General features: G+C 40.3%; 1 protein-coding gene and 1 long non-coding RNA gene across 2 annotated transcripts; both read right to left on the bottom strand.

Moving 5' to 3' along the window:
• Positions 1-279: 279 nt before the first annotated feature.
• On the bottom strand, positions 280-10470 carry LOC120521750 (stonustoxin subunit beta-like). The gene is made up of 2 exons (XM_039743140.1): positions 10329-10470; positions 280-2405 (listed from the first exon to the last, which is right to left on the bottom strand). Exons 1-2 carry the CDS (start codon positions 10468-10470, stop codon positions 1864-1866), a joined length of 684 nt encoding a protein of 227 aa, XP_039599074.1. The 3' UTR covers positions 280-1863.
• Positions 10471-15904: 5434 nt separating this feature from the next.
• On the bottom strand, positions 15905-20396 carry LOC120521748. The gene is made up of 2 exons (XR_005632188.1): positions 20363-20396; positions 15905-16022 (listed from the first exon to the last, which is right to left on the bottom strand). It is a non-coding gene; the product is annotated as an uncharacterized LOC120521748 (long non-coding RNA).
• Between the last annotated feature and the right edge of the window lie 6384 nt (positions 20397-26780).

The raw sequence follows: 26780 nt of genomic DNA on the forward strand, positions 1-26780 counted from the left end.
ACCAAACTGTCCATCAAGGTCATGTCAATATTCAGAATATTTTTTAGATCTCACCAAACACTTCACATCGTAACTTCTTGTGTGTTTAATATGCAGAGAGGCCACAAGAGGGAGCAGTTTGGCTACAGAAGAATCAGCTGATGTCACAGCCCTGAAAGTCCCAGGAATGTCACTAAGGTGCAAGTCACATGACCAGCGTCTGAGTTGACAGCACATGATGAGGGCCACAGGAGCTGACGTGGAGTCGATTATCAGTGACTGGCGATGTGTCCAGTGTGCTCATCGACTTTTAAGTGACATTTTGCCCTGAATGTGCCCACCTGCCCACCCTGCTGACTGACATTTCCATTTCATTAATCCTGAGCTCTAAAAGCCCCCGAGGTCAGCAGGAGACAACCTCAACCAACACAAACATCAGACGACAGGACAACATGGCTGTCAGCCTGTAGAGTTTGAACGACTGCCAGTGTGCAGCTGTGACGAGGACCTGAGTGACCAGACAGACCAGTGGCTTTATGAGGTCACACAGCGGGGACTGAAGCAATGGCCGAGGTGACAGGAGAGAGAAGAGGGCAGCAGGGCTTAGGTCAGCAGTGAAGAGCTCATCGGGTGACAACCTGTCTGATGAGCGAGTGCTTAAAGAATCAGACGTCAGTCACACATCGAGATACAGATTTGATCAACGAGGAATACAATCTGTGATCACAGGACGGCGATCAGCGTGTGACAAGTCAAAGAGGAGAAAATCAGAGAGAGAACAAAACTGACAAACACACAAGTGACACACTCGTCTGACTCACTCTGTCTCAGGTCACTCATCTCACCCTTTATCACCCTGAATCTCTTCTCTATCATCCTCACCCCTCACTCTTTATTCACCTTCTCCTCTTCCTTTTAACCCGTCAGGCTCCATGAAGATGACAGATTTAGAAGTCATAGTCGCCATCTGCTGGTGAGGCCTGTAATACACAGTGGGGGGGCTGTCAGCCTGGGCCTTCATTGGCTTCTTCACACACACTGATGTCAGGTAACACAAAACTCCTTGAGGGGTCCTGAGGGAATTGTAAACGAATCCTGGGAATGTGTGTGTCAGTGGAAAGATAAAAGTGTCCCCAAGTGTCACATCTGATTGTCACTTTGAAAACCAACAGTGAAGGTGAAGTCAGTCAGCTGACTCGTCTCCTTGAGGTTGGGTGACATTGGGAACAACAAGGAGGAGGTGCAGTTTAATGTCTAATGTGACACCAAGTGACTCAGTAAAACACGAAACTCCATCAGTATGGCCGACATATGACTGAGCGGTGAGTCCTCGTCTTTAGACATTCACAGTGAATTCATTCAGAGGTGACAGACCACCGGAGTAACTAATAGATGGGCAGACAATGTCTGTTCAGAGGCCAGCACTCCTGTCACTTCTGTCACTCTGTGCTCCTAAATAGTCACTGGAATGAGGCTCTGGATACTGAAACAGGCATGTGGTCGTGCTGGAGCAGCACTACTGAAAGGCGCTATATAGACTGACTGACAGGTGACATTCAGTGACACTCAGAGGACAAAGCAGTTGGGGTGTCAGCCTGTAGGACATGTGGATGTGAATCAACAGTGACCTCTGCTGGTCAGACTGGTATTTCTTGGTCTGAGGTGTCACCGCCCCTCACTTTGACACACACACCTGATTGGCTACTCAGACCCAATAATAATGGAGACCCTGACAGCCGCACTCACCCCGCATTCTCATCCACAAATTCACCCACAGAGGTGCTGCCACCCCAGCTATAGTGGAAAATTAATTTTGACCCCAAACTGCAAACACAAAGACACCTGAGTGTGTGGGGACATCAAGTGACCGGTAGAGGGTACTGGTCAGTGGTCACATGGTGTCAGATGGCTGATTGTTACACTGCAGTCATAACCAGGCCAATACCCTGGATAGAGGGGTTCAGTGAAGGAGGTGTTGAACCTGTGCAGGAGGGTCATTGTGTGTGAGACGCTATAAAATGACAGAGAGCCAGCAGGCCAGTCCAGATACACACCTATTCTGGGGCTGTAGGGGGCACTGATAACAGACCGCTGGTTATTGTGAAACACAGAGTACTGGGAATGAGAACACTGCAAACACCAGGACTTGTCGTTATATCCAAGAAGGCACTCCACACCCTCTCCTTTCCTGCCCAGTCCTTTACATGCGACTCCAATCCTCACAAAGTCTCCACTGCACTCCACCTCCCAGTAACAGCGAGTCCCAGTCAGAGCCTCTCTGCACAAAACTTGGGCATAACTGTCAAATCTGTCAGGATGATCAGGATATTTAGTTACTGTCTCCTCACGTGTCACCTTCTTGTTCCCTTCAGACAGACGGAGTTTTCTGTTTGCCGTGTTGATGTCCAGTGTGAGGGGGCAGAAGTCTAAAAGAAAAGAAAACGAGTGAGGAAATCTGGGAGTGTGCAACGAAACTGGGGGCGGAGCACAACACAGACAATTAACAAGAACCAATCAGGAGATGCGTTGATGAGACACTAATAGTAAAGAGCTCATCTGATTGGACAGAATCTGTGGGAATTAAAAATAAAATCATAAAAAGACAACAACTGACAACAAAGTGAAAGGCAGGCAAGTCAGTCATTTGAAAGTCATCTCAGTCGTCAGAAATTATGATAAACAACATAAGGTCACCATTGAGGTCAGAGTTCTGATGGACTGTCCACACTGACCGCTGGCTTTATTAAATGACATGTTTTATTGTCACAGTCCACCTCTTTAATTTAAAATCAATCAACAGTGACACATCACAACCACATAAATTATTTCAATAAAAGCTGCAATCAGTATTTACTATCTATCTATCTATCTATCTATCTATCTATCTATCTAGCTATCTACAGTGGTGTGAAAAACTATTTGCCCCTTCCTGATTTCTTATTCTTTTTGTGTTTGTCACACAAAATGTTTCTGATCATCAAACACATTTAACCATTAGTCAAATATAACAGAAGTAAACACAAAATGAAGTTTTTAAATGATGGTTTTTATTATTTAGGGAGAAAAAAAATCCAAACCTACATGGCCCTGTGTGAAAATGTAATTGCCCCCTGAACCTAATAACTGGTTGGGCCACCCTTAGCAGCAATAACTGCAATCAAGCGTTTGCGATAACTTGCAATGAGTCTTTTACAGCGCTCTGGAGGAATTTTGGCCCACTCATCTTTGCAGAATTGTTGTAATTCAGCTTTATTTGAGGTTTTCTAGCATGAACCGCCTTTTTAAGGTCATGCCATAGCATCTCAATTGGATTCAGGTCAGGACTTTGACTAGGCCACTCCAAAGTCTTCATTTTGTTTTTCTTCAGCCATTCAGAGGTGGATTTGCTGCTGTGTTTTGGGTCATTGTCCTGTTGCAGCACCCAAGATTGCTTCAGCTTGAGTTGACGAACAGATGGCCGGACATTCTCCTTCAGGATTTTTTGGTAGACAGTAGAATTCATGGTTCCATCTATCACAGCAAGCCTTCCAGGTCCTGAAGCAGCAAAACAACCCCAGACCATCACACTACCACCACCATATTTTACTGTTGGTATGATGATCTTTTTCTGAAATGCTGTGTTCTTTTTACGCCAGATGTAACGGGACATTTGCCTTCCAAAAAGTTCAACTTTTGTCTCATCAGTCCACAAGGTATTTTCCCAAAGTCTTGGCAATTATTGAGATGTTTCTTAGCAAAATTGAGACGAGCCCTAATGTTCTTTTTGCTTAACAGTGGTTTGCGTCTTGGAAATCTGCCATGCAGGCCGTTTTGCCCAGTCTCTTTCTTATGGTGGAGTCGTGAACACTGACCTTAATTGAGGCAAGTGAGGCCTGCAGTTCTTTAGATGTTGTCCTGGGGTCTTTTGTGACCTCTCGGATGAGTCGTCTCTGCGCTCTTGGGGTAATTTTGGACAGCCGGCCACTCCTGGGAAGGTTCACCACTGTTCCATGTTTTTGCCATTTGTGGATAATGGCTCTCACTGTGGTTCGCTGGAGTCCCAAAGCTTTAGAAATGGCTTTATAACCTTTACCAGACTGATAGATCTCAATTACTTCTGTTCTCATTTGTTCCTGAAGTTCTTTGGATCTTGGCATGATGTCTAGCTTTTGAGGTGCTTTTGGTCTACTTCTCTGTTTCAGGCAGCTCCTATTTAAGTGATTTCTTGATTGAAACAGGTGTGGCAGTAATCAGGAAATTGAACTCAGGTGTGATACACCACAGTTAGGTTAGTTTTGAACAAGGGGGCAATTACTTTTTCACACAGGGCCATGTAGGTTTGGATTATTTTTTCTCCCTAAATAATAAAACCATCATTTAAAACTGCATTTTGTGTTTACTTGTGTTATATTTGACTAATGGTTAACTGTGTTTGATGATCAGAAACATTTTGTGTGACAAACATGCAAAAGAATAAGAAATCAGGAAGGGGGCAAATAGATAGATAGATAGATATACAGTGATGTGAAAAACTATCTATCTATCTATCTATCTATCTATCTATCTATCTATCTATCTATCTATCTATTATATAGTGCCTTTCCCATCTCTCATTTTCTCTCACTTTCTTTCTTTAGTGTGTTTCCTGTCATCTCTTATTATTATTTGACTGTCATTCTTATCCAAGGTGACTCCCATCATCTGAGATTCCATTGTTTCCTTTTCTTTTCTTTGTCCAATCAGAGCCCAGGCAGGTGAAGTGACTTGCTGAGGTCACACAGTGGTGTCAGTAGTGGGATTTGAACCCACCACCTCAGGGTTTGAACTCCAAAGTCTTCACCACAACATCACACTGCATTTTCTCCTCCATTTACACTCTCCTTCTGTTCAATCTGAGGTCAGCTTTACTCTGGTGGTCTCATCAGGGTGGTGGGCTTCAGTCTTGTGGACCCTCAAAGATCTTGAGAATATTAGCAGCTGTGCTCACTGGAACATGAAGCTCTGTGGAGGTGGTCTTGTAGTCTTCACCTCGGGTTCAACAGACAGCTTTGGTGATTCACTGCCCGAGTCTCTCTATCCCATAATGCACCAGTCACAGGACCCCCGTCACTCTCAGCCCCTCAGTCACACAACACTCAGACTTTCATATCCTAAGCCTGTCCTGCTCTATTAAAACTTCACTTATTTTTATTGTGATGATCCATTCAGTCAAAGCACAAACTCACATTTTAAAAAGTCGTCTCTGCTCTGAGGTTCAGGAGGCTGGAGGGCGAAAACTGGAGCTTCATGAGCTGAAAATAAAAAGAAAAGAGAAGAAGAATGGAAACTGAGAAGATGGCATTGTGGGATCTTAGTTTAGTTCTTAAACATGAATTACAAATGCAGAGGAGTTCAAATAAAACATATATAAAATATACAAGGGCTGGCAAATTAGGCCAAAATTAGATTTGAATATTCATATTAATAATAAATATACAGGGAGTCAGAGAGTATTGAGACCCCCTCACTTTCTGCACACTTTACCGTGTTGTTGATTTAATTTTAAATGGATTAATGTGCCTGTGAGAGACAGTTGTACGTCACTGTGCTGATTGTACACTTGCTGGCCTAATTCTTCGATTAGAAAGAACCGCAGCTACACCAGAGAGTAGATAACACCCTTCACCAGCTCGCTTCAAGGACTTTGATAGATTTGTGTACGTAAGTGTATGTGTGGTATCTAAACAAAAATAAATGAATACAATAAGAGCACAAATACAAATGAAATACATATATGAACATAACTAATTACAGTTTTTTCTGATGGCTTAAACCCTAACTGTGATTCTTATAGCACAATTTCTAAAACTATTAATACTTATAGCAAAACCACTCACTGAGTTTGCAAAACTAAAAGCACAAACACTGCTTTGCATTCAGTTTGCAATTTTGTAACAAACACTTTGCAAAACTGTAGGCACAATTCACTGTACAACGCTCTTTTTGCAGAACTTTAAACACAACTCACTGCTTACACTCAATTACCAAATTTCCAACACACTCCTAGCAAAATTATACACATGTATGGCTTCATTAACACTATTTTGCCAACTGTCTGGCACACTTTCACATGTGAAAACTGTTTTAGATAATTAGTTCACTTTGCAATCAGCCTAAGCACTATAAACATGCCACAGGTAAGCTGTCTATGTGGAGTACAATGGAAGGAGCAGTAAGAGTGAGAAGAGTGAGAATCAGAGGAGGCCGAGGGAGAGGACGTGGGGGTGAAGAAGTTGGAGGAAGAGGACGTGGAGGTGAAGAAGTTGGAGGAAGAGGACGTGGAGGTGAAGAAGCGAGAGGGTTAGAGGAAGTTAGAGGAAGAGGACGAGGAGGAGCAAGAAGAGGACGAGGAGGGGAAAGAGGAACGGTAAGAAGAGTAAGAAATAGAATAACTGATGACATCAGAGCTACAATAGTGGACCATGTCATCAACCATGGGATGACCCTGAGGGAAGCTGGCCAACGGGTTCAGACTAAAATGAGCCGCTACACTGTGGCAAGCATCATTAGTACATTTCGAAATGAGAATCGGTAAGTACTTTGTAGCACTGCCATACTCTAATGAGAAACACAACAGTACCATACATGCAAAAATACTGAAATTGTTACTTTACAGAATTGCTAGACGTCCAGATGTTGGGGGCAGAGACAGAATGTTCACTCCAGAGCAAGAGACCCATATACTGAACATGGTGATTGCCAATAATGCAATAAGACTGCGTGAAATACAGCAGCGCATAATTGATAATGACACCATCTTTCAAAATATACACAGTGCAAGCATTTCTGCACTAAGTCGTGTACTTGCGCACCACAGAATAAGAATGAAGCAAATTTACAGAGTTCCTTTCGAGAGAAACACAGAACGTGTAAAGAAACTGCGATATGACTATGTGCAGGTAAGCTATAGTGTCATTGGTTCTGAATTTGGAAGTACATACTGTAGTGCTGTGCATGGGCCTGATGTGTTGCATTTGTTTTGTCTTGTCCAGAGAGTGAAGGAACTAGAAGCAGATGCCATGGGACAAGAGCTACTTTTTGTAGATGAGGCCGGTTTTAACCTCAGTAAAACCAGGAGACGTGGCAGGAACATTATTGGACACCGTGCCATCATCAATGTCCCAGGACAACGTGGTGGTAACTGTAAGAGCCAATCTTAGAAAGTTAAAGTTTTTGAGTTAAACTCACTTTGATGTTTGCTTAATTTGAATAGAATATTAATGTCTTTCATAGTCATAGCTTATGGTATAGTCTTTTCCCCCTATAAGTTAACAAGAGATAGAACCTTCTTACTATAACTGAATAACAGTGTGATAATAAGCTCAGTTTGTTTGGAACAAGTCCCAGTAAAGAAGGACTTGAAAGACCCATTTGAGCTTAGAAATGGGATAAGCATACAGTTTTCTGACCGTTTTGAAATGGTTCAGAAATGTAAAGTGAGAAGTAACGATTTGAGATGTAACAAGATTACAGTTTTTTTCAATTGCTTAGACACTAAAATTAAAACTTTCTCACAATTAACAAATCCTCATACTCAAGGAGCAAAACACCGGCCTAGATTTGCACAACTGTAAGCACATTTTCAGCTTCACACTTTTTGCAAAACATAACACACAGTGATTTGCAAAACACTAAACACACTTAACATACATTACACACAAAAATCTATCATGAAGTCACTTCCTTGCAATACCAAAGCACTGACTGTCAAATTACCGCACCGACCAACCAATTGGTTCAACACAGTCATCAGGTGTGCAAACACTTGTTTGCTTAATTGTAGACACACCAGTCAGGTGTTTAAGCACTATAAAAAGGCAACAGGCAAGTTCACCTGACAAAAATGGACGGTGTCGGAAGAAGAGGAAGAGTACGGATGAGAGGGGGAATCTGGAGAGAACAAGGTGGAGGAAGAGGCCAAGGTAGGGGAAGAGGAAGAGGGAGAGGAAGACCTAGAGGACTGGTAGGACATGCACAAAGAAGAAGACAACCAAATCTGTGTAACGAAATTGCTACAATTGTGGACCATGTAATAAACCACGGACTAACACTGAGGAAGGCTGGACTGAGAGTACAGCCTAACCTAAGCAGGAACACAGTGGCATCAATAGTTCAGACATTTCGTCAAGAGCACAGGTGAGAAACTTCTGTCAACAGAAAATCCATAGCTTACTGCATGTACTATATCAACCGTTTTGGTATGTATTCATGTTTCATTTTACAGTAAGCTACATGTATTTTGTTTGCCCAACATAGGATTGAACGTTGAGAACACCAAGGAGGGAGGCGCCCTATATTCACACAGGAGCAAGAAAGAGAGATCATAAACCTCATTTTGGCCAATAATGCAATCAGACTTCAAGAAATTCATGCCCATATTGTCAATGATCACCAAATTTTCAATAATGTCCTACAGGTCTCTCTGTCAACAATAGGCCGTATCCTTAAAAAACATCAAGTTGTGATGAAACAATTGTATGAAGTGCCATTTGAAAGAAATTCAGACAGGGTGAAAGTCCTGCGGCACAAATATGTGGCGGTATGTTTTGTTCACTGACTGTAGTATTGTGTACTGCACACATAACCTTTTACAGTAATGTAATTTTACTGTAAAGCAGACCTACAGTATATTGATAACGCAATGTGATATTTTGCTGTATTTCAGAGAGTTTGGTGAATGGATGCGGAAGAAGTCCGCATGAGTTTATATACATTGATGAAGCTGGATTTAACCTGACAACAGTGAGAAGAATGGGAAGAAACATCCTTGGCCAGAGGGCTATTGTCAATGTACCAGGGCAACGTGGGGGTAACATTTCCCTTTGTGCTGCAATTACACAGAATGGGGTCCTCCACCGCCATGCCAACTTGGGTCCTTACAACACTGACCTCATTCTTACATTTTTAGACCGATTACACAATATTATCACAGCAGCAAACCAAAGGGACCAGATGCAATACATTGTCGTCTGGGACAATGTGGCTTTCCATCATTCCTCCTAGGTCCAAAACTGGTTTCATCAACACCCATAATTTACAGTTCACTACCTCCCACCATACTCCCCCTTCCTAAACCCCATCGAAGAATTCTTTTCAGGTTTATGATCTCCGGCCCTATGTCCAGATGGCCCTCATTCAAGCTATGGAGGAAGCATGTGATCAAATTGAAGCAGCATCCATACAAGGGTGGATTCATCACTCCAAAAGATTCTTTCCACATTGCCTTGCAAATGAAAATATAGCCTGTGATGTTGACGAGGCCCTGTGGCCAGATCCAGCTAGGCGGAGAGATGTTTAGGTTTTTATTTTTATTCTGTACTGAACTGGATATGTAATTTGTTACAGTATTATTGTAAGCTTACAGTACAATGGTATGTTTAGTAATACCATATGGAAACTGGAAAATGTTTTGTTACGTAGGAATGTTTCGTTCAAATGTTCAGTATTGACTGACTTGAGTACATGAAAAGAAATAAATATGTTCATCAAGGTGTAGTACTTGTCTTGTGTGTTGTGTTTGGTCAATATATTCATGTTCTTTATCAATATCTCAAAAAAGAGAAAAAAAATCAAACCAGGACTGTATCATTAGAAAGGTAGAAATGTTACAAGTGTTTCAGATGGAGCACAGCAGTGTGTAATTGGTTCAAACAGAATCCGACTGTATGAACCATGTGTGCGCCATAGGGTACTAAAATGGGCTTTTGGTAAATTATTGTACAGTTTTGAATTAAGTGTTTCATTTTGCAAAATATCTAGGATATTCTGCTACTTGTGTGTGTAGATGTGTGAATTGTGTGTAGGGGTTTGACAAAATGAGCCTTGTTTTAAAATCGTGCCTAAGCAATCGTAAAAAACTGTAAGCTTAGAATTGAACTTTTCTTAACATTAACTTTTTCTTTTTTGTTATTTTAATTTTTTCTTTTTGTGTGAACTGTTTTACATTCAAAACTTAACTAAACTTTCAAAAACCAAGATATTTTGTCTGTGGAATCATTTCTACGCGTCAGGCTTTTGTTGAATCCCTTTTTTTTTTGAGTTGAAGCAGCAGAACTTTGGTAATTTTGGGAAAACGCAGCTACAGTAACATAACAATGTGTGCAGCTATAAGCCAAAATGGTGTTGTTCACCATCATGCAACCATAGGCCCATACAACACTGCACACATTATTGCATTCCTGGACACCTTACATGACATGCTCACTGTTCAGAGACGAGAGCATACCCGATATGTCATCATGTGGGACAATGTTAGTTTCCATAGGGCTGCTTTGGTCCGCAACTGGTTTACAGACCACCCATCCTTCATGGCACTCAACCTCTCTCCATACTCTCCATTCTTAAATCCCATCGAGGACTTCTTCTCTGCCTGGCGCTGGAAAGTGTACGACCGTCATCCTCATCAACAGGTAGCCCTTTTACAGGCAATGGAGGAGGCATGTGGAGATATTGACCAGGCATCATGTCAGGCATGGATACGGCATTCTAGGAGATATTTTCCCTGGTGCCTTGGACTGGAGGATATCGCATGCAATGTGGACGAAATTTTGTGGCCGGACCCAGAAAGACGACATGATGTAGGCTGATTGTCTTTTCTTTTCCTTTTTTTTTTTGTGAAATTACTATTTTGTATTCTCACTTTGTCTTGGTTTTGATGAGTGTGAATAAACACCAGTACTTGAAGTTTGGATCCTTGTATGTTTACATGACACTATGACAAAAGTATGACCTCAAATTGACATCTGTACACAGAGAAAGCAAAAGCCAGATGTGTTTTGTATTCATACCATCAGTGTGCAGTTGCCACATTCTGTGCTTAGTAGATGATGGCTTGTGTGTACTGTTTGATACGAAAACACCATTTTTATGAAGGTGTGAAGAGTTAATCTAGCTGTGTTCGCTTTTGCAAGAGAACTACAATGTTTTGATAATTGGGTGAAAGGTTTTCGTATTTGTGTGTAGAGTTTTGCAAAAATAGCCAATAGTTACAAAAAATGTGCTTAAGCAATCAGAAAAAAACTGTAAATGTCAAAGTTACACAGTATATAGGAAGAGCAATGTTAAACATCACTCATCTTTACGTATTGTTTAATCAAACCAGTAGGTGGCACTATTAACCAGAATAAAAGGAACAGCGTAACGCTCAAGACTATGGAGGAATATGTCGGACAAAATTAATTAAATAAATAAATAAATGTGCAAATAAATAAAAGTACTGTACTGTGAAATGTGAGCATAAATAAATAAATGTGTCACGAAATAAGTTTTTTGTTGGTTATTTATTTCATTTGTCCGTAACATTCCTCCAAACCATCATGAAATACGGCTTGAAATAAAACTGTCACTTTCACTCGTCAAAGTTGAGAGGGTGGGCTCTAACACCCCCTCTAGTTATTGACTGGTGAATCGATAGCACAAGAATTAATTAGAAAAATGTTTACTACTGCCGATGAAATGGATTCTGCCGAAGATATTACGTTATTTCAGAGAGAGAATTGAAGATTTATCGGAAGAAATTGAAATGTTGTTACAATGTTTACCACTGATCAGAGTTGTAAAGTTGTTTGAAAAAGTAGCGAATCTGCACCTGACTTTATACTCGTAAAACAAGAGTCAGATACTCAGTTCAAAATATTAGTTGGCGCTACTTTGGGTATTCCATGTCAAAGTACCTAAACTAATAGAGCCGGTGCAGCTTACCGTATATCAAACTGGCTCATTCGCCTTGTGATCGTCTTCTCCGATACACCATATAGATCTGCAATCTGTCGTACTTTTAAACCGCAATAACAACAACAACAACATTTATTTATATAGCACATTTTCAAACAAACAGTAGCTCAAAGTGCTTTACATAATAAAGAATAGAAAAATAAAAGACACAATAAGAAAACAAAATAAATCAACATTAATTAACATCGAATAAGAGTAAGTTTCAGTGGCCAGGGGAGACAGAAAAAAATATTTTGTCAGAAATATTCCTCCATAAAAGACGGCATTCGTTTACCAAAAAAAAACCTTTACATTTAATACTGCAAGAATCAACACATTTTAACGTCCTGGAGCGAAATAAATTACAGCGCATCTCTCCCCTAAGGTCAACAGACTTAACAATATATTCATTCGCAAACAGCAAACATACCATAATAACGCTTTTCTATACTTGCACTGACCGTCAACATAAGTTTTAACTTTAACTAAGATGTTAAGTTATAGTGAACGCTGCAAAAAAAGGAAAAGACTTACTTTGTCAGTAACGCACAACACACATTTACAAAAGGTAACAGCAAACTGTAACTTGAAAAAACGCAAACAAGCAGGAAGAGACTGTGAGCGTTACAATTCAGGAACAAAACGCTGTGCATGCGCAGTAGTCTTGTGGGGCGTGTCTTGCCGAGGTTCAGCATAAAGCAGGGAATTTTTGTACAGTGCCTTTTGTGCTCATCAGTCTACAGTCAGTAACCCACAATGACAAAGTGAGCGCAGGTCTTCAGGAAGGTCTGCACATTTATTACAAATCAAAACTGAAACCTCTCCTTCCTAGAAGTATTCAGGCACTTAATTCAGGTCTTTGTGGAAGCCCCTTTGGTGGTCTTCATGACTAATTGTCACATCAAGCTTTACACTCCTGGACTTGGCCAGTTGATCCCATTCTTCCTGGCAGATCCTCTCAAACTCAGTCAGATTTCAAGGTAAGCGTCTGTGAATTGCCATCTTCAGGTGTCTCCTGTTCTGTGGGGTCTCATTCTGGTCACTCAAGGACACTCAGACTTGTCACAAAGCCACTCCAGTGTTGTATTGGCTGTAGTTTTCAGGTTGTTGATCCTTCACCCAGTCTGAGGTCACAGGTTTTCTTTAAGTTCCTCTCTGTATTTGACTGCACTTCTTCTCCCCTCAGTTCTGACCTGTCACTCTGTCCCCATAGCCTGATGCTGTCACCACCATCTTCACTATGGAGATGGCATTAGGCGGGTAGTGAGCAGTGCCTGGTCCTCTCCAGACATCCCGCTTGGTCTTCTGTCTATAGAGTTCAATGTTTGCCTCATTAGATCTTTGTTTCTTTCCCTTGATGCTCTCAGGCTGTCATTTGTCTTTTACTCGAGAGTATCTTCTCCCTGGCCGCTCTACCATAAATGCTTGATTTGTGGAGTGCTGCTGAGATGGCCGTTCTGTCATACAGTTTCTCTTATCTCAGCAGAGGACTTCTGAAGTTCTGTTGCAGTGACCAGTAGGTTCTTGGTCACCCCTGGCCAAGGCCATTCCTTCCCAGTTACTCAGACTGGCCATCTATAGAAAGTGTCCTGGTGTTTCCTAACATTTTCCATTCACCAATTCTTGAGGCCGCTGTGCTCCTGGTAACACTCAAAGATTTACAAATGGCTTTATCCTTTGGCTCTAATCTTTGCCTCACCAAAATTTGATCTTGAAGGTCTACAGAAGGTCCCTTGTACTGCATGTCTTGGTGTTCGTGCTGATATACAATGTCATAAATATTCTGTATTTTATACATATTGACAAGCAGGTACAGTTCTTCATATCTTCAGAGGTCTATCTAGTTAAGAAATCCCACCCTGAGTCGAGAGGTTGCTGCTCCTGCTATTGCCATCACTTCAATGAGTTCACAGGCAACAAGACGAGTGACGTCACTTCCACAGCCCACTAATTTAGCTCCGCCTCTTCAGTGACACCACTATAAAATTTCACGAGAAGTGGGTGTTCATTACAGATCTGTGACTGAGGAAGAAGGAGATCCGACTCACAAGTGACTTTAACTTGACTGCCTTTGATTGCAGCAGACATCATCATTGTGCTCCGTCTTTGTGCTTTTTATTTCATCTTCATCATTAAACGCGGTATTTCAGGGTGGTACCCCAACTCTTTGTGCCCACTCTCTCAGCTTATTTTCACAATACATACATACAGTAAATGTCTAATGTGGTGGACGGCTGTGATGGACTCTGTGCTCTTGGCTGCTTGACCTTAGTTGGTGTTTAAACAAATCGCTGTGGTGTAAACGTACATAATTCATAATTTATAAAGTGTGTTTTACTCTGAGGCTGCGCTCACTGAAATGTTCAGGTGGTCCTGAAGTAGTCAGAGATCTGACGCAGTCCTCCAATTTGCTTATCTTCTCCACCAAAATATATCAAATAAATGCTTTTGGTGTGTAAACTCCTTTTAAATGTCGGTGGGAGACACGACTTCTGAGCAAACAACAGCAGGCACATAAAACACGAGAGCCCAGGGGGAGCACAGCTGAAAATGGATGAACGTGAACTTTTAACGTGGACTCCATCCAGCAGAATGTAATGGACAGCGAAGACAGAAGGAGCAGATTGAGATGTTCTGATGTTATAAAGCACTGACGCTGAGCTCAATTTGATTCCATTAACGTCTTCTCTGTTCTCAAATAAACAATTCATTTGTGCTCTGAGCTGGCTTAGCCATTTAAAACACATTTCTATTCATTAATCTTAAGGTGAGCAAAGCAAAGGAAATAAAAAGAATCCCAAAATTAAGTGAAAGACGCTGTACCTGATGGAGTCCTTGTCATGATGTCCCCCTGGCTGATCTTCTTCAGACTCTTTGTCAGACCTGACAGCTCCTTTCTCAGGTCCTCAGATGAGAAATCAGAGGTGACAGTGAAGCTTAGCGAGTTTCCATCAGCAGGAAGGACACAACGAGAGGAGAAAGTCTGAATCAGGAGAGAAGAGGGGACGAGATTTCAGAAAGGAGACATTAAAAAGTAAGTAATGCTGATAAGAGGGGGCTCTTCTGAATTTTGAATCAGTGTGGTGGGCAGTCAGCATGGGTTTAGATGGTGAGAACGCCTGTCGTTTACTTGTTGGTTATTTAGGAGAGAATATTTGGTGGAGTGTAGTGGAGCATCAGAGATTATCAACCTTAACTATCAATGAGCTTTTCACACAGGACTCCATGAAAGGAGACTCAAGAAAAAGGGACTGAGGGACAGGTGGGTCCAGAATTGACTTGGCACACAAAAAAAGGCGTTCGGCTTTATAAGGTTCTAAGACAAACTTAATTAAATTAAATGAAATTAAATATAAAGAATAACACATATTGGTAGAAAGCTCTTCAATATCATTATAGAATTGAAGGTCTGCAGCTGAGAAGTGTGACGTGAGGAAATCCTAGGAGCCTTTGATTCTTCATCAACATCATCATCATCATCATCATCATCATCATCATCATCATCATCATCATCAACTATACAAAAAGAGAAAACTACGGAATGCTGAGTTATTTAGCGACCACCATGTTTGGAGTGTAAATCTAGAACTGAATCTCCATAATGTCTGTGAAACACAGTTGACATCAGGACTATTTTGTGGAGTGTGAAAGAAAAACAAATGAGAAAGATGGGAGGCGAGAGACGAGACTGGACTGTGGGGTCTGAGCTGTGAGGAAATGTTGAAGGATTTGAATCTCATCAGTTTAAGAATGGAGACATCAGAAGGTGGCCTGGCTGAAGAGTTGGCACCATCCTTCATTAGATGTCATCTTTAACACTTCATAAAAAAATCACTTTTTCACAGAGACAGCTGTAGATTCATCGATTTGTCATGTAGCTGAAGTTACCAACTTTGAGATATTTGTAAAAAGAATATTGGAAATGTTGAGGAAATATGAAAAGACGATCTGTGTTGAGCTGAATGGGATGTTTTTGTCATGTTGTACAAACTCCTCAGATGTTTTAAATTTCTCTCTAAATGTTTTCAGGTCCCACAAACCCCAGTCTGATTAGACTCCCTGTGAAGTCTCGCTCTTACCTGCAAGAAGTGGAGATGGTCCTTGGTCTCTGAAAGCTCCTTCACCTCAGCTTCTCTCCTCTTCAGCTCCTCAATCTCCTTCTCCAGTCGCTCCATGACTCCTTCAGCCTTCTCCATTTCTCTCTTTTCTTGTTCTCTGATCCTCTCAGTCAGTTTCCTGTGGGCTTCCTCAATACACTGTATCAGAGCAGTGAAGCTCTTCTCATTTTCTTCCACCTCTCTTACCACAGACATCTGAATAAATAGGATAAAGATTTAGAATTGAGTCACCTGATAAGAATAACCAATCATGAGGCACATTTGTTGTTATTTTGATGTTGTGAAGGACAGTTTGAATTTTCTGGAGTGACTGGTGGTACTTTATCTGCAGATGGAAGGTCAGTTGCAGACTGACTCCCATACTATATGTTCCCTCCATTAAGTCGAGTTACATCATCACTCTGCTGATGCTGCTATTAAGGAAACTGCCAGACTTTATGAGATACACAGTCATGAAAGGCTTCCTTGTGAAGGATCTTGAGAGTCAATGGCAGGAGCTGCTGGGGACACCTCTACTGTATTGTGAGGACTTTACTTGACCCGACAGTTTGTATAAAAGTCTGCCTTTAAAAATGGCCTCTCCTGCTCAGCCTGAGGTTAGGAGTGGAGTTGGACGACACACAGAAGGAATTAAAAAGAAGAATTTGTAAAGAGGAGTTAATTTGTGTGTTAAAAGGTAATTGTGTTAAAATAAAACAATTTCTGGACCAGAGACTTGTGTTTATCAGTTGTATTCTAGTTTGAGGTGTCAGACATCACCGTGTCAGACCAGTGAGATGGAGATATTAAACAAGTGGGTCTAGGTGTTGGTCAATGGGTTTCAGATTTCCTTTAATTTCATGAACTCTTTGCATATTTAACTTCTTCCATCTATTTTCCATTGTAAAGCTCAGAGTTGTTTCTTTATTTCCATGTCTGATGTATTTCTACTTCATTTATGAACATTGCATTATTACTTATGAATTTGCTATTGTAACAATGACTCATACTTATATGATGACACCTGACTGTGTGTTACTATGTGGGAAGTAAATCTGAGGTAATAGATGCCTGCTTTCCAGGATCATCAACCCCAAAGCTGGAGGTGTTCTGCTGTTTTTAGAATGTTGCACATCTGGACAGTGACTCACATAACTGCGATAGAAGGTGAGGAAGACAAGCCCTAAAAGGTCAACTCATAACCAGCCACTAGAACTGAGGAAGAAATGATAATATGAGCTTTATTATTTGGGAATTTAGTTGAAGCTTTACACCAGATACCTTTTGATGCACATGTGGAAAACCTCCCTGGTTGGGTGGATAGGATACTGGCTGGAGTAGGGATGGAAGGATCCTGTTGTTATTGCAACATGTGTCCAGTTCTAAGTGAACAATTACAAGTGGATGGATCAGACCACCAGTTCTGTAGAACAATTTAAAGACTTTGGTAAAAAGCTGAGTTGCAGTAGTGACAAAGTGATGAGAAGTTCAGCATATGCCACATAAGACTGAGGAAATTAGATAGATAGATAGATAGATAGATAGATAGATAGATAGATAGATAGATAGATAGATAGATAGATAGATAGATAGATAGATAGATAGATAGATAGATAGATAGATAGATAGATAGATAGATAGATAGATAGATAGATAGATAGATAGATAGATAGACACACAAACCACATGGATCATAACAAAGGCAGCTTATACCCAAAATTAAATACAAAGAATAAAGCAGATACTCAACCAAATCAACATTAACATTAATAAATAAACAAAAAAAATATGAAACAGGACTTTGAACAACATCTAGTGGAAGGAATCCTGGCTGAAAAATGTCACGGTCAGCTTGGATGTAGATAGGGGATTTCTTGCATCAGTAATAAATAGGAATTCCAGGAGGAAACAACAAAAACAGACGAGCGTAGAACCATAAATCAAAGTGAAGGTCAGTCTGTGAGGTTAGCTCTCCTTCACTTGTACTTCTTCAGATGTCTCCTCTTTGTCTGGATTGGACTACACTGTATTGAGTGACACATTGTGCCCTGACTACTTTCTTTGAACTATAGACACACCCAACTGGTCTGGATCGGCTGTGTTTAGTACTGTACTACACTCGATGCTGTTCGTCTGTTTACTGATAAAAAAGCGCTATATAAATGTAATGAATTATTGTTTTTATTAATGTGAGTCTGTGTTAAATAAATTAGATTGGATAAGTTTGGTCTGTCTGGGCACAGAAATGTGTTTGAAGAGTTCTGTCTCTGCTGGATGGGAACATTCACATAAATGAATCCTGGCAGAAATTGGCATTGGAGAGTGTGCTACCATAGACAGTCTGCCAGCTCATTACAGGGTCAGAGCTACACTAGTGATCACATTGGAAGCCAATTTGGCATTTCTGCCAATTAACAAAACTGAAATGTGGGTATGTGGTGGAATATGTGGAATAACTGGAAGAAACCCAGTGAGATACTGGAAGAAGGGGTAAACTCCACAAGGAATGTGAATGGAGGGAAGTGGATCTGAGATTCAGCAGATGCCACCACTGGACAACCTTACTGTCCTTTGTGAAAAAATATTAAAGCTGAAGTAAAACATTTGGAAGAATACGTTATGTAACTCAGTCAAACAGTGGAGATCTTTAAGCTGTGGAGTCTAATAAAACTGAGAGATACCAGAAGGAACAAGAGAAGGCCATTACGACCTCCAGAATAAATCAAGAATATCCCATCTCTCTAAATGAGGTATTTTACACAAAAAGACAGGCTCTCAAATCAGAATTTATCTCTTGATAACAAAAGAACCTGAACAACTAATTTTTAAATCACAACATCGTTACGGTGAACAAGGGGAGAGGGCTAACAAGATCTTAACTCAGCAATCAACAAGCAGGAAGTTTGCAACACAATAACAGAAATTACCAACGGAACTGCAGAAAAAGTAATGGAGCCTAAAAAATATAACTCACGCATTTAGCAAGTACTATAAGTCTTCATATTCTACTCAGTCTAAAGAATACGAGACACACTCTGAGGAGTTCTTTGATGTAAAACAAAGACAGCAGCTGGACACTATTTGTTAAGAGGAATTGGACAAACGTCTGACACTCTCAGAGTAACTGGATGCGGTAGACTCAGTCCAAAGGGGGAAAATAACAGGCCCTGATGGCAACTAGTGGAATTTTATAAAGATGTTTTCAACTAAGTTAGCTCCACTATTGTTAGCAAAGTATACAGAAGCTACAAATAACAAAAATCTACTTAAATAACCTACTCAATTTCCAACACCTTCCAACCATTTCCTTTCCAGAAGAAATCCTGTTCAGTCCTGAGGAGTCAGACAGCATCTCAGCAACATATAAAAACATTTTAAAAGAATCTCCCCTTTAAGGGTCCTAGGATATGGTGAGAGAAGGACCTTTTAAAGAATATCTCAGAAAAGGAGTGGAAGTCAGTCATGCATAGAATACACTCCAGCTCCATATGTGTGAAATATTCAACCATCTGACTTGACTCTTTCATCGATCACATTTATCTCATTTACAATTGGGAAGAGTCGAACCTGCAAGTGTGGGAATCGATATCCAGTCTCACTGGGCCACATGTTTTGAGTGGACAACAAAGTAACATCATTTAGTGGCCAAAATGTTTGAATGTTTTATCAGACAGCCTTGGGGTCACAATCACTCCTAACTCACTAACAGTTGTGGTTGGTGGGCTAACAGAGGTACCTAAAGTGGAGGAAGATACATTGACTGTAAATGCCTTTAGCATATTGTGAGCTTATAGTCTTGTTCTGCTGAACTTAAAGACCCTCAGCCCACCTGTGATAAGTCACTGGGTCACTGATGTTTGACATTTACAAAAAACAAATTCTCAATTAGAAAATCTGTTCAAAACCTTTATAAAATATGGCAAGGTCTAATTAATAAAACTTTAAAATAAGCAACCATAGCAGGGGAAAAGGAAATTCTGCCTTTTTATTAATTTTTTTTTCTATCTATTTAAATTATCAGGAATTTTGGCCCAGTTCTCGGCTCTTGTCTCTTTTTCTTGGCTGCAGCGTGAATCCTGTTTGGTAGTTTTCAATTTTTTTGTGTTTTTAGATTTCTGTTTTAACTTTATGATTTTTTTTTATTATTTTTTAGTTTGACTTTGAAAGACATTTGTTGTATAAGTTTAACTTGATTGTATGCAATGATATTTTAAAAATAAAAACAACTTAGACCATTAATGGACGTTGTGCATGCTAATCTAATTCAGAACATCAGCGTGACCTTCAGTGTGAGTTTCTGTCAGTAGAGTTAAGTCCCCTTTAAGTAGCTGATGGATTATCAGAGGACTTTAAGGTGAGGCTGTCTGAGTCTCTACTGAGTAACACCTGGGATTCTGTCAACAGTGAAAGGCCATGAAGGACACCACAACACGTCTTGTCTAACTCTCCCTTCTCGTGTCCCTACTCATCATCACCAGTGAAGCTCTTCTGTTCCTCAAGTTCTCATTTATTTCTCCCCTCTTTGATATGAAGTGTTGTCTTCCTATTCCACTCACCTTCATCTCCTCCATCGCCCTCCTCATCTCCTTCAGTGTCTTCTCTCTCTCCTCAAGTCTCCTCTTGATGTCACTCAGTGTCGCCCCCAGCTGTTTCTGTTTGGACACACAAAAGGACATGCACGGTCATATCAGAATTCACATTAACTTTGTGATTTCTTCTTCTCTTTCTGACTCCTGATATTTTACAAACACATTTGTTTGACATTTCATGACACAATTTAGATTTGATTTAACAAACAGGAATGACAATAAAGATTAAAAGAAAGGTTTAATTTAATTGACGTAAGATTGAGTTTGGGTTTGAAGAGTGCGTCAAATTCAGAAGACAGTTTGAAGGCACACTGGTGTGTGAGTTAGCTCTTAACGTTTAGAAGACATCACATTGAAAACTGGGAAATGTGAAATTCACACAAAACCAAAAACAATAAAAACAAACTGGAGTTTAAAATAAAGAAACTGGTGAAAGGCCAGGAGGACTTAAAAACGTCATGTCAGTAATTAGAGGATCCACAAGGCCATTTCATATCCTGAGTCAGACATGTGAGGATATTGTCTGCCGTTGTCATTTTCTGAAGTCAAATAAAATACTGAAATACACAAACGATTCTGTTGAATTCAAGAAGAAAGCAACTAAAAGGAAATCTAAAACTCAGCAATGATATTTTTTATATATTACTTACCTCAGGTGTTTTGTTTAGGTGACGGATTTTTATTTTTAATAAAACTAGTGAGCGACGCCTCCTGTTCATTTCGCTCGACCACCCCCAGGTTTGTTTCGTGTGGTTCTTCAAACATTTAAAACATTGTACAGCACCTGTCTTTTTGTCTCACTGCCTTGTCTCTCTTCTCCCCCAGACATCCTCAGCTCCTGTGGTGGTCCCGCTCCCGAGGCGCGCCCCTATGAACAGGAAGATTTTCTATTCTTCTAATTGTGAGACGGAACTGTCCCCTCCGACTACACACAGAGCTCGATTGACTTGTGTTTGTTTGATGTGTCTGAATAACGTTTGTCTCTAAAATCTCCTGTGTATCTGTGCCACTCTGTGACCCAAGTGTGACCGCGTACGTGGATTTCACTTTCACCAAACCACAAATCTTTTAATTCTCGCGGACAGGCCTCTTCATTGGGAAGAAACACTACTTTTCCCTGATGGCAACACGAATTAGACGATCTACAAGTCTCTGACTTAAAGTTTCAATCTGAACAATATATTCAATCTCTTTTCGCTCTTCTGTTATTTCACCGAATAATAATTTCCGTTTGTCTGTGTGAATGCGATCTTTACTTTCATTTTTGTTGACTTTCGAAATGGCCAAAGTTTCCATCTTGCGGATCTTGAATCTATCTCTCTGGACTTCCAAAAAATCTCTTCAGAAAGATCACGTCTTGTCTCTTATAATTGAGAGATGTTTATTATGTTTATGTGTTTTGGTTTCACCAGAGCCTTCAGGACCACCCAGCCATCCCTGTTAAGGGGTCAGCTCAGAAATGTGCAGGTGGGTGAGCCTTTGGTGTCCTGATGATGGACTATCTGTCAGGCAGACTCAAGGACTGTGTGAGCAACACTGGAGCAGCACAAGGAACAGGCCTCTCTGCATGTCTTTCGATTGTAGGAGGAAACCCACATGAACATGTTGTGGCAAAAAATTGTCACCACAAGTCTTTTTACCTGAAATGAAGGCTATTAGGAGACTCAGGATAGGCAAATAGAGTCTATGGTTTTATTGAAATAAAATAACAATAATAATAACATGGACTCAACCCAATACAGCCAAACTGAGCTTAGACCTGAACAGTTCAGAACTCAAAACTTATATAGTCCTTAAAACTTATATTTGCCCAGAGGGGACTGGGTGGTCTCATGGTTTGGAATCCTGCAGATTTTACTTTTTTCTCCAGCTTTCTTGAGTTTTTTTTCTTTTGTTTTTTCTGTCCTCCCTGGCCATCGGACCTTACTCTTATTCTATTTTAATTAATGTTGACTTCATTATGTAAAACACTTTGAGTTATATTTTTTGTATGAAAATGTGCTATATAAATAAATGTTCTTGTTGTTGTAATCATTTCTTATCATTCCGACCTCGCTCAGATTAGCTCATTTGCTGTTTTTCTCTGACTCCCCTCTGCACCTGCCCAGCCGATACCTCGAGTTTTCATGAGAACCATTATGATCTTCTGACTTCCCCAGTAGCTTGCCTCCGGTATTTTCACTGTCTGTTGTCCAATTTTACTTTCTGTTTTGTTCAATTTTATTGGCCTTGGCTCTGCAGAGTTCCTTCTTCCATATTTGTGCACTCTTTTCACTTCCCTTCCTTGGCATGCATGCTAGTTTATACTTTTAGCTTAAAGCTAAGTTTTAATTAAGAAGAAATATGGCATGTGGTTCTGTTTAATAACTTGCTTGGCATGCCTGACTTGTATTAATTTCTGCACTAAGGTTAATGCTTATATATTTTCTATTTTTATGTATACTAGTACATGAATATACTAATTTTATTTTTCATACATTACATCTTCTTGACCTCGTTGTCACAATGCCTTTGCTGTTTTCTGCTGACTCACTATTCCAGATGGTTTCTCACTTACCTATCCTGACCATTTCTTCTACATTTTGTTATTAGTATCACTCTACAGGTGTTCTTATTCTCCTTTCTTTTTATCTCCTGGGGTAGTTTCTACATGTTTTTCTCTTCCTGTTTTATCCTTCCTTTCCCAATATTGGTAATTTTCAATCCGGCTTTAACTAGAAAATGCAATATAACTTATGTCTTTATTTAATCATTTGCTTGACATATCATATTATTAGCTTGTCATTCTAATTTATGCTTAATCTAATGCTTCAGAAGCTGTTAATTACTTTTATGTCCATTTACTCAAATACTGCTAATACATAAATTCTTTATCTTCCATAAACACAATGAGAACATGCAAACTCTACCAGGGAAGAGTCACAGTGGAAAAATAAAATGTATTTCTAATATAAGGACAACTGAATATTTGCGTATTCAAGTGTATACAGACAGCCGACATCAACAGACAACACCAAACATGAGTCTCTGTTACCTTAGTTGGTTATTTCTCTTGCACTTATAGGAAAGACACATAACTTGTGATTTTATTTCTCATAATTTTTATCCCAGAAATATCCCAGTAAACATCATTCATTCAGAACCAGCTTTTAAATGTTCTCGTCTCAGTTCTCCTTCAGTTCTAAGTTACTTATTAAGTTTCTAGAGTCAGCACTGTGATGGCAGTTTGGTTTTCCTCACAGGTTGTCTGCACTCCTTACAGCTCCTCTGTGTGTGTGAGACGCTGCTCTGAACTGATTCAAGTCCACTTTAGTTTTCTTACTGAATTTATGAAGAGACCCTCACAACAGCTAAGCCTTCTCCTTCACACAGTTATGGGGATGTCAACTCCCAGAATTCACCCCCTGGCTTTATCTTAACTACCGAGTCACAGCCAGAAGTTCTCAGACTCTGAGCAGGTAAACTCCTGACTTGGTTTATGGTCACTCAGGTGGAGGTGACGCTTTGTCCAGATTGTTGTGTCCATGGAGAGCTTCCTCTGTCACACATTTAAGAACATTTAGTTTGCTTTGTATTTCTTCTAACTGATTCTTTTCTCTCTATTGTACTTTCCTCGTTGTGACGGTGAGTTGTTCTGGAGTTTAAAGTCTTTGAGAATTCACACTTACTGGTTATCTTTTAGTGGCAAAAAAAATGTACAACTGCTGGTTGATGTCCTCCTTCAGCAATTCTACAGATTTTATAGGTGGTCTCTCTTACTTGTGCACCTTGCTTTTCATTATCAAGTCAGGACTGAATGGAACCCCAATGTACAACTCCATTACAGGGGTCTTCAGCTCTTACCATCTGGCACTATGTTACCCTTTGGAGCAGAAGAGATCATTTAGCCTTTGTGATGGCCACAATAAGGGTCTTACTACAGGGCAGAAGATAATCCAGGGGCAGAGATCAGAGTTCTAGTGCTTACAAAGGGTTATAAAGGACGGAGTGGACTTGCTGCTGTAGGTGTCTTGGATGAACAGAAATCCAACCTTTTACTGCTAATTCCTGCTAAGTGTTGTCCATCAAGTTGAGTTTTGGCTCCTTCTTCAGTCACAAAGTGATAAAGAGTGACATACTGAGACATCACTGGGTGTCATTTGCTGTGGTTGATCAGACTGATCAGATGACACCCAAAACTGTCAAGGAGAGTCCTGGTGAAGTGAACTGACATCTGAGCTGAAGTTACGAGTCAATAAAAGAGGGGCAGGCGGTGGCAGCTTAAGAAAAAGACTTCTGACCAAGCAGTGCCAGTCTGTCCTACAATTACATGTCTGCTTTCAGGGACATCTGAAGAACTGATTTATGTAAATCAATCCAAATCAAGTGATAGCCAAACAACAGAAAACATAAACAGATCAAAAATTAGATGTCGATATTAGTGACCTGATTCATATTAAACTGATAAATATCAGGCCACTTCATAGACTTCATTGTTGTTTAAGATGTTGGTTTCTAAACGTGTGTTCACCTGTGAGCCGAGCTCTTTTAATATTCTAGCGAGGACTCGCCACATTTGTGTCACTTACTGAGACCTGCAGAGCCGATGTGACACTAGTCCTTTATTTGAAGAAACACCAAATGGTGGACTGAAGTTAAGTGTCTTTATCTGAACTTACTGTACATTGAGGTTGTGTAGTAGTGATGGGGGATTTGAAATTTGGCTTAGATGGTCAGACTTGCACTTCTAGTAAGTTCTTTACACTCCTGCTGGACTTGTTAGGGTTTTACCAAATATGAAAGCTCAGAGTCTTTGTCATAATCATACATTAGGTGGGATTATCACTCAGGGGGTTTGACATTCAAAATGTCCTTACTGCTCCACTAAATAACATGATGTCTAATCACTAATGAAGAGCCTGATGAGTTATATCATTAAAACAGAAAATCTACACAGGAATAGTATATTGACATTACTGAGCTGAACTTATTGTAAGAATCGTAGACTTAACTCTGGAGTACAATACAGATTGACATGTGACAATAATGTGTCTCTTAAACAGCCCTGAGATCAGCCAAATGCAAACTCTGATTCTTTAAAAATGGACAAACACCACAAAGGCAGACGAGCAGCTAAGCACACTCAGCGTGTAAGTGTCAGCAGTACAGAGTGTGTCTATTGACGTGTCAGACCTTCTATTGAATTACGTTTAGGATGACATTGTGTGCTCACTTACTACGCTTACATCAGCCAACTGTAACATCATCTTGTTAAGAACACCTCAGGAGGGTCCGAATGTCAGACATTTCTACGTGTAGCCCACGTGACGCCGCACCCTGCCAGTGGACATTTCTAGACAGCAGGCTATAGTTGGCCTCCCACTGCCTTAGAAACTCAAAAGAGAAACTGATCAGAGCAGAAAGAAACTCAGCTGGCTGTGAGGAGAGAACTCAGTTGTTTGTGGGCCATCTTGGGATCTCATCCTGAGCTGTTTCATGACTTGCACCAGTCTCAAGGATGGAGTCCAGCAGCCAATGCTCTGAACTTGAAACATCAGGTTTATAAGGTCCAGTAAAACCTCGATTATCAGTCAGGGGTCAGGACCGAGGCTGTGACGGATAAGAGAAAAGACGGATAACAGAGCAGCTACTTTAAAAATGACATACAGTAGATTAGTGTACTAAACAGTCATAAAAAAATATATTAACAAAATGAATTAATTTATATAATATTGTAATGACCAGCGTAATAAGCAAATACAACTCAGAGGTCCTGGAGTTTTCTGCTTTTATGTGGAGTCTTCGTTCCTCACAAGCGGTGTCCTGTCTTACACTGTCCGTTTGGATTACAGAGCTCACCTCCTAAACAATCAAAGAAAGCTTTCCCTACCGATCAGTTTATCACCTGCCACTCTCGTTGTGTATTTCTGATCCCACAAACACTCCTGCTTATTGTCTCCTGACTCCCTGCTCCACCTTCCCTTCTCTCCTCACTTCTCCTGTCCGCCCCTCACAGAACAGAAGCCCCTCAGCCAGTCCCATCACTTACAGCTTTCCGCCCTTTCTGCCCCCATAAGAGCATCACAAGCTGCCTGCACGCCACAATATATTAACACAACCTGACATAACAGAATATATAAAGAAAATTACAATGCAGAAGACCATTAACATTAATACAGAATAACGTTACCGTCACTTTTCCATTTTCAACACATTTTTCAATTATTTCAGCATCCCACTTTTATATCGTTCACTGTTGGCCTTCCTACTCCGTCATTGAAGCAATACTTGAAGAGCTGTTGCTGTTTCGTAAAAGCGTTTAATGGTTAAACAACACAAAATTTTTTAATCCCATAAAATAAAAATGGTTAATTATAACAAAAGAAAACACTGTTAAAAAAGCTCA

This window comes from Polypterus senegalus, unplaced genomic scaffold, assembly GCF_016835505.1.
Source record: "Polypterus senegalus isolate Bchr_013 unplaced genomic scaffold, ASM1683550v1 scaffold_1555, whole genome shotgun sequence".
NCBI classification, from domain to species: Eukaryota; Metazoa; Chordata; class Cladistia; order Polypteriformes; family Polypteridae; genus Polypterus; species Polypterus senegalus.